The 12,428-nt window shown below is 41.4% G+C and overlaps 1 protein-coding gene across 1 annotated transcript in view; it reads left to right on the top strand.

Annotated features, from left to right (window-relative positions):
• Positions 1–6,594: 6,594 nt before the first annotated feature.
• Positions 6,595–12,428, top strand: part of LOC134579084 (dipeptidase 2-like) — a 140,911-nt gene continuing 135,077 nt past the window's right edge. The window contains exon 1 of the mRNA XM_063438247.1: positions 6,595–6,797. Coding sequence (XP_063294317.1) covers positions 6,643–6,797 — 155 coding nt within the window. The 5' untranslated portion in view covers positions 6,595–6,642. The remainder of the gene's footprint in view (positions 6,798–12,428) is intronic.

Below are 12,428 nucleotides of genomic sequence, written 5' to 3'. Positions count from 1 at the left end.
GTGTGTATATAGTGTGTATGCAGTGTGTGTATAGTTAGTGCAGTGGGTGTATAGTGTATGCAGTGTGTGCAGTGTGTATGCAGTGTGTGTAGAGTGTGCATAGTGTATGCAGTGTGTGTGCAGTGTGTGCGCAGTGTGTGCAGTGTGTGGGGGCCCTAAATGAAAATCCCCCCTCCCCATCAAAGGTGACTAGGGGTCCCCAAGCCCTTAGTCACACACCCAAATAAAAAAGCCCCTACCTACCCCCCTCTCCCTAAAAAATAGTGAGGGGGGAATAAAATTACTACCCTGTAAAGTAAAATTCAACTTACTATTCAACGTCTTCTTTTTTCTAAAATCTTCATTTTTCAGCCCCAAAAAAGGCCAAATAAAAAGCCATCATACCCGTCGAACTTAAAAATAAAATAAAAAACCCGAGCGCAAAAAAAAAAATTAATCCATCTTCACCCATGGGGGGCTCCGCGCAGACTAGGGTATTGACATATACAGTATTGTTACAATTGTTACTTGAAAAGCATGAGGAATGCCGTTGGGGTACCACATGCTCATTTGTTATACCTCCATGCACTACAAAAAGAAAGAATTTAATAAAAAATTAAAAATAAATAAAAAAATAAAAAAAATAATAAAAAAAATAATAAAATAAAAATGTATGCAGCTTCCAAATGAATCTAAAATGGATGCTGTCCAGGAGGTGGGAGGGTCTGCTAGGGAGGGTGTGCTGCTGGGAGGGTGAGGCACAGGGTCAAAGTGTATTCAATGATGACGAATAGGGGGCGGATCGAACCGCGCATGTGTTCGCCCGCCGTGGCGAACGCGAACACACAATGTTCGCCTGGAACTATTCGCCAGCGAACCGTTCGGTACATCACTACGAAACAACACAAATATAATTCCAAGGACTGGTTAGCCCTCTCAGCTGTACCTTTGGTCTGGGGGTGGTAAGAGGATTAAAAAGACAATTCAATCCCTAATTGTTTATTGAAGGCCCTCCAAAACCGGGACACAAACTGAGAACCTCTATCAGATACTATATTGTGAGGAATGCCATGCAGACGGACAATTTCTCATATAAAGATTAGTACCAGGTCGTGAGATGACAGCAATTTTTTTGAGAGGAGTAAAATGAGCCATTTTAGAAAAACGGTCCACAACCATGAGAATAGTGGTATAACCGTTAGAACTTGGAAGTTCAACAGTGAAGTCCATGGAACCTCAGGAATAGGAAGAGGTTGTAACAAGCCACAAGGGAGTTTATGAGGCACTTTGGAGACTGCACAAACAGAACAAGCCTGCACATACGCCTTAATATCCTTCCTGAGGGAATCCCACCAGAATGACCTCATGATAGCAGAAGTGGATTTATTAATACCTGGGTAACCAGCAGACACATTGTCATGAAACACCTTCATGATATTAACCCTTTCCCCCAATGGAACGAACAGTTTGTCCTGAGGTTTACCACAGGGCGCCTGAGACTGAGCCTCCATGATGGAGCCAAGCAGTGGAGAGGACAATGAAAGGATAGTGGACGCAATGATACATTCCGGGGAAATGATATGGGACGTTTCTTGCTCTAGTATAGCCTCAGTATCAAACTGCCTGGACAAGGCGTCGTCCTTGACATTTTTAGAACCAGGTCTATAAGTAATAAGAATATTAAAGCAAGAAAGAAATAGAGGCCACCTAGCTTGTCTAGAAGATAATCTAAAAAATGTCACCACTCCTTGAGAGCTAGAATAATGGCCAACACATCTCTATTGCCAATATCGTAATTGCGCTCAGCAGGAGACAACTTTCTAGAAAAGTAACCACAAGGATGTAACGGAGTTTCCTGGCTCTGGGAGAGAACTGCCCCTACCCCTGTCTCTGAAGCATACTACTACCCCCCTTGCGTGTCATATTGGTGATGAGGGCTATTACTGAAGAAAATCCCTTTATAAATCTTCTGTAATAATTGGCAAAACCAATGAAACTTTGAATGGCTTTCAACCCAGTGGGTAAAGGCCACTGTAGAACAGATTCTAGTTTTGTAGGATCCATCTGAAACCCCGAGGCAGAAATATTATATCCTAAAAACTGTACTTCAGACTGGTCAAAGATAAAAATTTTGAACAAGTTTGCAGAACTTTTTCAACATGATCGTAGTAAGACTGGAGGTCAGGAGAATAAATAAGGATATCATCCAGATAGACCAAGACAAACGAGTAAATTTAATCCCTAAGTACATCTTTAATGAAATCTTGGAAAACTGCTGGAGCGTTGCACAACCCGAATGGCATCACTAGATATTATAGTGTCCACTTCTGGTATTAAATGCAGTCTTCCACTCTTGGTTTTCCTTGATTCTCACTAAATTGTAAGCGCTTCTAAGGTCAAGCTTAGTAAGCACTTTAACGCCCTGGAGTCTGTCAAATAATTCAGCAATAAGAGGAATGGGGTAGGCATTCTTAATGGTAATTTTGTTCAATGCCCTGTAATCGATACATGGGCGCAACTCACCATCCTTTTTAGATACAAAAAAGAATCCTGCACTAGAAGGCGAGGATGATTTTCGTAAATGGCCTTTATTCAATTAATCTTTAGACTGCTCCCTTAGGAGGCATAGTGCCTGGTAGTAAGTTCATGGAACAGTCATATGGTCTGTGAGGAGGTAGAGTATTAGACTGCGTCTTGCTGAATTCTTCTTTAATGTCTTGGTATTCAATAGTGCCCACTCTTTTGGTGACATGCAATATGCACCTTTCATTACAATCCTTACCCCATTCTAATATTTCCCCATTAGCCCAGTCAATATGAGGGTTATGCTTGCTAAGCCAGGGGAATCCTAATATGATAGGACAAGAAGGAGATGCAATCACCTGAAATGTAATCTCTTCCTTATGTAAGGCACCAATGAAAATATTAATGGGTAAGGTTGCATGTGTTATCAATGGTTGTGAGAGTGGTCTCCCATCAATAGCTTCAACAGCTAGTGGTGATAGTCTCTCCTTGATAGGTATAGTATTACCCTTGACAAATTAAACGTTTATGAAGTTTCCAGCAGCACCTGAATCCATCAGGGCTTTGCATGAAAAGTTATTTTTGTCAAAGGTGATAGAAATATCAAGGAGAAACCTATTTTGATTCTTTCCAGAGGACGTTTCCATTACACCTAAGACATGTCCCCTTAAGGTGCTTAGGTGCGGTAGTTTTCCAGACGTATGGGACAATTGTTTCTCATATGTCCCTTCCTACCGCAGTATAGACACAGGCCTTCTTTTCTACTATATTGTCTTTCTGCTTCCAACAGTCTAGTGACCCCCAACTGCATGGGTTCGGTTTCGGACTGTACAGGAATTTCAGGGACAATAGGTGCTAAATGCATATTCATGTGTCTGGTCTTGTTTCTAGTAGCCTCTCTGGTTCTCAATCTATTATCAATCTGCATGACAAAAGTGATAAATTCATTAAGCTTTTTGGGTAAGTCTTTGGCGGCAATCTCATCTAGCATAGTTTCAGATAGTCCCTTTTTGAATGCAGAGATTAACCCACTATTAGTCCAGTCTACCTCGGGTACGAAATTCTATGGCATAATCCGAGATAGACCGGTTCCCTTGTCTAATATGCATCAGGGCAGTAGAGGCGTCATCCTCTCTGCCTAAAGGTTCAAACGTAAGTTTGAATTCTGTAAGGAACTCCTGGTAATTGTGTGTCACACTCCTATTACTTTCCCATAATGGATTGGCCCAAGCTAAAGCTTTACCTTTTAACTGATTCATTAGGTAACCAATTTTAGCTCTATCTGTGGGAAAAGATCCCGGTGAGGCCTCAAAATGATACTCCATTTGGTTAAGAAATCCCCGGCATTCTTGAATATTACCATCAAAATGCAGGGGATGAGATAGGGAGATAGTAGGTGCCTTGTGTACTATAGGTGGGGTACATAAGGTGGAGGTGAGGCCGCAGGTTGCAGGTGTGCTGTTTGGGTAAGAAGCGTACTGAAGACCTGGGCAAATTGATCCATGCGGTGATCATTATCCTCCAGTTTCCTTTCGCAAGCAGCTATGTGCTTACACAATTCTACAGGATCTATGGCCCTGTTGTAATGTCAGGATTACAGTATGATCCAGCACGTAGAATTGTGTAACACAGAGGACTGATAGGTAACGTATACCCAACCTTAGAATGGCTGGATTAACGTACCAAAGAATAGTCAGGAATAGCCGAGGTCAAGGGACACAGAAAGAGACACAACAATAAGGAAAAGCCAGGGTCAGGGATGCCAGAAAACAGGGAAGTCAAAAACAATGCCAAAGTCAAATAACCAGAAAAAACAGAATCAATAATGCGCTCTCGGACAACCACAAAGGAAACCACAAGAGGGCACTGAGCAAAAGGAGAACTGGGCCTAAATACCCCGCCTGTGGATCTGATTGGTTATAACCGGCCTTTGACCCCAAAGGCCGTTACCAAGTTCCTATTTGCATGATTGCTGCTCAGCACAAACCCTCCTGTGGATTGATTGCTGCTCGGCACAACTTTTCCTGTCAGGACAGTAATTTTGCTCGGCACAACTTTTCCTGTCAGAACAGTAAATTCCATTAATCACATTTTTATGCGCGGAATACGTGACATCTGCATACCCTTACTTTTTAATACTGTGTATTGCCCCCTTTAGCATCAATGCAGTCTTTTATAATATTTGAAAAAAGGTTGAGCCAAAGAACTAGGCAGTACTGGTATTGCTAAGGAATACAGTTGTATGCAAATAGTAGTAACTGGAGTCTATAATTACAAAGAATGTCCTCGTAAAATAATAAGAAAGTCCTTGATAACGGTGGTAGTTGTAGTAGGTAGTTCACGATTAAGATAGGTTCCAAGATATGAAATGACAATAAATAACAGAGAGGGGGGGGGGGGGGGGTGGGCCAATTAAATGGAAAATGGGCCAATTAGTATACAGCATAATATATATTAAGCATATCTTTTGCAAATGTTATATCTTTTGCAAATTTTACTGCCTTTTGGTTCACAGTTCAAGAGGGAAACTGACAAACGAGGGAAAAGGAGGAAGAGCAGGATTATGTCCTTGATACATTTTATTGAATCAAGCTGATATTTATCGGTTTCCAATAAGTCTTTAATGGTGGGATTTGAATTGATTGAAGCTGATAAAAGGCTTAACAGGAGCCATTAAAATGTCAATCTTATGTATTATATAAACAAGGCCATAGTAATAGCTGAAAAGAAATTGAAATCCATATAGTTCAGCTATTCAAAATAATACTGCCTTTAATCCATAAGATGGTGAAAAAACTAATTTGAAGCAATTTCCACTTTCGCCACAATTTGGTAAAAACATTCTTGAGTCCAAACTGGCAGTTAGATTTCTCCTTGAATCAACAAGTTGTTACCCCACATATTAACTATCACATCCTTGATTCTTTATTTTTCTTATTGCATGGAACCCTTACCTTTACCGTAGGTGATATCTCTTCTGTGCAAGACCGCTTGTCTTTTCTACAGTCCTGTTAAGAAACCAATTACAAGACCCTGTAGATGTTTGTATAATGTTATTATATCTTCTCTAAGTCACCTTCATTTACCAAATCCATATTTTGTATGGTCCACATGATTAGGGCCATTCACACCAAGGTCTGTTGAAGTTTGTGCACAAAAAAATCCATTCAATTGTACTGGCCCATTAGGCCACAAGTTGCCAGCCATCCCCCGTTTGTACCCCGTAATGTTTTTGTAATTTCTGCTTGGACTGAAAAGGGAATGCAATTGGGAGGACTTGGGATTTGTCCAGGATTATTTTATAACTAGAACTAGGAGAGAAATCCTGTAAATCTCCATGTCCCTTCTTCAAGATTACACAAACATTACTCTGATTAACTCGGGTTGTAGCCCTGCACTATTCACTGTGTATGATCTAACACAGGAAAATCACAAAAAAACATGACCTTTAGTCATGATATGAGTCAACTGAAGAGAGAGAGAGATATTCTAATGCTGTGATCGCATGGTGCTCATAGAAATTCTACTGGAAATAAAGGAGGGATGTGTTATATTTAATGAAGTGGCTACGGGTATTTGTATGTTGGCATCACCAAGAGAGAGTTATGCTATGCTGGTCCTTGAGTAAGTCTGTGCAAGCAGAGGAAATGCTGAAAAAGGCAGCTTTTATATTTTCATATTTGTATATATTTTTTAATTTCATTTTAGTTTTTCATTAATTTTTTTTCCATACTGTTTCATTTACATTTTGGTGGTCCTAGAACCTTTTCTTGGGATTCCAAGGATATACATTTTTCTGGTAGTGTGAGTTATCCTTTGGAAGTTGTCTTTGTATACGATATAGTCAGTGTTTAATTGGATGTTTCTGAGTGCATGTTTATAATTAATTTCCATTTACATAAGCAATGTACTATTTATTCTCTAATTTTTAAGCATAACGTCCCCCTACAAAGATTTCTGAAGTATAAAATAGCTAACTAAAACGTTGTAATGGGTTCTGCTTTTGTTTATCTAATGATCTCAGTAATTTTCATTTTTTTATTAACATGGAATGTCTAGCTGTCGGGACATGCCATAAAATGACATCATCTTCTCCTTTACTTGCAGAAACGTGTTGATACTGAAGAGTGTGATCCTATCATGGCAAAAAGGACTTTCATTTCTTCAATGAGGATATCATGTTTAATTTCATGGAAGATTTTTTATGTTTTGATACCCTTTGTGTCTTCTGTCAGTGATGATCAACTGATGGAACAAGCAGTTGGGATTATGAAGAAATTCCCATTGATTGATGGGTATGTTATTGATAAAATGCTATGTCCAAACACTAAAATATTCCAGAGTTGATGTGTATTTAAAATGTTGTTGCTAAAAAATGGATGATATAGATGAAAAGTAGTAGCAGACACTAAAGAGGCACTCAAAGCCCTGGGCCCTTCCATGTAAACACATTAAAAATATTTAAGAATGGTTGGTTGGTTACAAACAAGCACCAAGGGACCTCCCCATCTCAGCCACATTGATAATGCAGAATGAACATGTAACAAAATCCCTGTTTAACAATCCTCAGAGAAACAGCATTTTGTTTAATCATGCGTATATACGCCTAATTCGTATAGTGCTAAAGAACCGAACAAAACTACCGAAGCACCCGACCTCCCACTGAGGTCGTGTGCCCCTCATTTACCTCCCAGACCCTGCGGTTAACCGCAAGGTAATTGACGAAAGGCATGGTGGTCCTCGTTCGTTTGACGAACACGTGGCAGTCGCCATTTTAAAACCATCGAACACTCAGCGGTCGAAAGGCAAGAATCCTCTGGAACTATTTTTGGACACTTATTTTGCCACCCACCGCTGATAAGTACCGAGTCCTCGTTCATACGGTTAATATCTCCCGAACATGTTAATCACCTTGCCGTTCAGGACTTTCTTTTCACCCAAGACCTACCGACCCCAGGTAGCTACAATTATGGAATTCTCTTTGGATTGAATTACACAAACAACTGGTGAACTTAAACTTTACTCGACGTTATTGAGAACTATGTTCGTGGGATCTGAGCGCTATTCGCCTATAATATGTGCTCAGATCCAAGCTATCTGGGGGTATGTGGAATAGGGGGAATATGTTCGGTTAAATCTAAGTTATAGATTTTAATACAGTTTTGTAAAATATAAAAAGCACATGTTTTTCTCTACCTGGAGATAATTAGGTTCTCTGCAACCACTTAAGTTAATTATCTCCAGGATAGAGAGGAGGGGTTACACTGTTACTGTGAGTGTGTTTAATAATTGTACTGTACACTGATTGGTGCTGTATATTTTGTCACAGTTTTCCACAAGGTCCCCTGTGGGAGTTCCCTTGCTGGAAGACCATCATAAAAGGGCTGAGTTTGGCCATCAATAAACAGATCGTTTTACCCCTTCATGAAGTCTCGACTCATGTTTGGGGGATTTAATCACTATTTTACTCTACTCAACTGGGATTTCGGGAGACGCTACAAGGACCAGCACTGCACGGATAGCAGGATCGTTTACAGAACACTTCTGCATTTTCAGCATAAATCTTGTCCAACCTGGGGGCATTGATTGGCTGAGAGTGCAGAGGGTGGGTTATCTATTCCTAAACATCCTGACGACTTACTCTTTCTCAGCATGCTCCCTTCTCACTTTTGCCCAACCCAATTTTAGTGAACCTTTATAAGATAACAATCTTCCCAACATTACTTTACTCTACTTCCAGGTCCCCGTGCTCCTATCAAGACCTTCTAACAAAAAGGAATCTGATCTAACGTAGCTATAGATCTCCTGTACCCTAACATTTTCTTGTGTGTCTAAAATTTTCCAAACTATCTCTGTATGGGGTAGGATTTTTTGTTGTTGTGTTGTCTACCTCCAAGGCAACTCACAGAAGCTATGATAACAGACTAATAAAAGAATATTCAAGGATATAATAGTTGGTATGTGGGGAAACAGCTTGTTAAGGAGAAATCACTAGACTTGTGCATTTAATTTCAAACAAATTGTGATTTATCAGCATTTTGGGCAATCTGCAGTTTGTCGGAAATACCAAACTCCAATAAAGCTATATGGACGAATCACCAAATAATGATGCGATACCATTTAGTTTGATTCATGATTCCGAGTTCCATCTGTGGTGTAAAAAAAATAAAAAAAAAAAAATGATTGATGGTTAGGGGAAAGCCACTAAATGTTTATTTTATTCATAGATCAAGTGAGAAGTGACCAATAGAGGGAAAAAAGGCCGATCAGTAAAAAATAAATAATGAAATCCATATTTCTATGTTGTTATATAATATATATTTAATGCATATTTAATATATAAATATATATATATATGTTTATTCCTCCTTACTTTATCGATATTTTATTTTCTCAGTTGATCTGTGAACCAAATGCCAGTATATGGAAAACCATATACTGCAAACTATATACAGTTGCAAGAAAAAGTATGTGAACCCTTTGGAATGATATGGATTTCTGCACAAATTGGTCATAAAATGTGACCTGATCATCATCTAAGTAACAACAATAGACAATCACAGTCTGCTTAAACTAATAACACACAAAGAATGAAATGTTGCCATGTTTTTATTGAACACACCATGTAAACATTCACAGTGCAGGTGGAAAAAAGTATGTGAACCCCTAAATGTAGGAACTGAGGGTGGACCCAAGCCCAGATGAGCTCAGGGGCACCAGGAAAGATTCTATGAGTCTACTCTTTATGGATGAAAATAAAAAACACCTTTATTGTAGGGTATAAATTCCCCAGAAAAGTAAAGGAAACTTATAAATAATGCTAACACATCTAATAAATTGTATTGAGGGAGGTAGTAATGTATACAACTGAGAAAGGAGTGAGCAATTCAATCTTACACAGTTCAATACTTGAAACCATATAATCAAGGGTTTCTTTAAGTATCCATGTAGTCTGTGTAGGAGATAGACAATATTCACTGCTTGTAAAGGACTAAAGGCCCTTGAAAGAGATAAGGAAAGATAGTATCTCTTATGAGTAGAGCTATTAACTTAGTCAATTGTAGGATTGATACAGTTTAGACATTAAAGCCTTAAACATAGTATCAATTGTATCCAGGACTTGCAAATCTTATGTGATATGTTGCTATTCCCTCTAATTACCGAGCTTCCCCAAAGTGCCTAAGATGAGCTGTCTAAGTAAGGGGTTAAATGCCCCAAATTGCTTAGTATATTGCTTTACAAAAAATAGAAAGCTTGTGCAGAGGTTTAGAACTTGTAATCTCTCCAAAAGATTCTGTAGCATAGCCTTAAGAAACAAATATTCACGCTATTGCTCCTGTTGAAGAGTTACTAAACTTCACCAGAGTGCCTAAGATGAGCTGTCCATATAAGGAGCTAAATGCCCCAAATTGCTTAGTATATTGCTTTACAGACACTGGAAAGCTTGTGCAGAAATTTAGAACTTATAATCTCTCCAAAAGATTCTGTAGCATAGCCTTAAGAAACAAATAATCACGCTAATGCTCCTATTGAAGAGTTACTAAATTAAAACATCACGGCCATTAGCTTTGAGAAGCACCAAATTGCTCTAATCTGATATAAACATCAGTCTCCTACAGTGGCGTACATACCGGGGTCGCAGGGGTCGCGGCTGCGACCGGGCCCGGCCCACCAGGGGGCCCGGCCGCCCTGCGACCCAGGTATGTATGTCACTGGGCCAGCCTCTTCTCCTGGGGGGCCCAGGAGCCGGCCACCTCAGGGCCCCCCGAGGCTGGCCCTGCTGTCACCCGGCTGGCCGGTCCTGCGGGCGCGCGAGGGAGCACTGTCTCCTGGGTGCTTCCTCTTCAGCTCCCTCGCGCACCGCACTGATACCGGAGCCGGAAGATGACGTCATCTTCCGGCTCCGGCATCAGTACGCGGCGCGTGAGGGAGCTGAAGAGGAAGCACCCAGGAGACAGTGCTCCCTCGCGCGCCCGCAGGACCGGCCAGCCGGGTGACAGCAGGGCCAGCAACACCACTGGACCCCAGGGAATCCCCTCAGCTCTCCCGCAGGTAAGGAGGCTGGGGGTATTAAAAAAAAAATTGTTTGTGTGTGTGTGAGTGTATGTTAGTGTATGTTAGTGTGTGTTTGTGAGTGTGAGTGTATGTTAGTGTGTGTGAGTGTGAGTTAGAGTGTGAGTGTGTGTTAGTGAGTGTGTTAGTGTGTGTATGTTAGTGTGTGTTTGTGAGTGTGAGTTAGAGTGTGTGTGAGTGTGTGTTAGTGAGTGTGTTAGTGTGTGTGAGTGTATGTTAGTGTGTGTTTGTGAGTGTGAGTGTGTGTTAGTGAGTGTGTTAGTGTTAGAGTGTGTGTGTTAGTGTGTGTGTTAGTCTTAGAGTGTGTGTGTGTGTGAGTGTATGTTAATGTGTGTGTGTTAGTGTGTGTGTTAGTGTGTGTGTCTGTTACTGAGTACGTTTGTGTGCATCTGTTAGTGAGTGTGTATGTATGTCTGTCACTGAGTGTGTGTCTGTCAGTAAATGTGTGCGTGTCTTAAGCACTTACCTTTCTTCAGTGCCGGACTCCCTTGGCGCTGGGAATCTCTCCGCCCCGATCCGCCTCTCAGCTCCGAATGCGCATGCGTGGCAAGAGCCACGCGCGCATTCAAACCGCCCATAGGAAAGCATTACTCAATGCTTTCCTATGGACGTTCAGCGTCTTCTCACTGTGATTTTCACAGTGAGAATCGCAGAAAATCCTCTAGCGGCTGTCAATGAGACAGCCACTAGAGACTGGATCACCCTCAGTGAAACATAGCAGTTTCTCTGAAACTGCTATGTTTTCAGCTGCAGGGTTAAAACTAGAGACCTGGCACCCAGACCACTTCATTGAGCTGATGTGATCTAGGTGTCTGTAGTGGTCCTTTAAGTGTATGTGTTTATGCATGCACTGGTGTACATACCACGGTCACACAGGTTGCAGCCCTGCGACCCGGTGCCCGCCGCCATGTGTTGCGGCCCCAGCCCGCGCAGAGTAAGCGCGCGCGCGCCGCCATGTGTTGCGGCCCCAGCCCGCGCAGGAGACCAGTGGCGTACACCGGGGCCCCATGGGTTGTGTGTACGCCACTGGTCTCCTATGTTCTCATCTACCTCCCCCCACCTAGTGAACACACAGAAAGTGCTGGTGATAGTTAAAAAAGCATAACCTAACGCACGTTTCGGCGCTATGCAAGCGCCTTTTTCAAAGGTAAATGTTACACTGCCGCCGGCTCGTTTTTATATCTCTTTACTTTTGTCCGATAACCAATCACAGGGCGCATCTATTTGGATTCTCTCGCGCCAGAATTAGGATGGGCTGTCTATGTGTCATAGCTCCGCCCATCCTCGTCATTGGGGGCGTGTCCAGATGCTGCCGCCCATGTGATACTGGTTTTATCATGACCAAAAAAGGTATGAGATTACGAAACGTCCTTATTGCACATGGTACACCTATCCTGAAGAACAATTCAGGGCACAATTTTAATCCCAGAAATGTGGAGGGCATATGCATATATCCTAATTACAAACATGTCCATAGCATGATTTATTCATATCTTAAAGGCACAGTATATTCCAGGAAACAAACAAGAAGGACAGTCACATACTTGTTGTCCCTAAGGATATGATATTATATGTGTTATTTATAGGATGCAATATGGCCAGGGGGCGATTAAGCTATTACGGGTACAGCCAATTACAGGAATTGTGGCGAAACCAACTTCGCCACTGTGAACTGGAGAAGCCTGGTTGCCCGCCTGCTGCCTTTGGACTATGGACCAGACTTTATGGGAATGTGATACCCCAGATAGCTATACCATGGAGCCTATTCATATAATGAAAGACTATGGGAAAGACTTTAGCTCCATGGCAATTGTACTGTGTGAATAGGATCTGCGCGCTATTCGGTAGTTTTG

The sequence above is a fragment of the Pelobates fuscus genome, chromosome 12, assembly GCF_036172605.1.
Source record: "Pelobates fuscus isolate aPelFus1 chromosome 12, aPelFus1.pri, whole genome shotgun sequence".
Classification (NCBI taxonomy): Eukaryota; Metazoa; Chordata; class Amphibia; order Anura; family Pelobatidae; genus Pelobates; species Pelobates fuscus.
The sequence above is the reverse complement of the archived record's forward strand: the minus strand, read 5'-3'. Positions and strand labels throughout refer to the sequence as shown.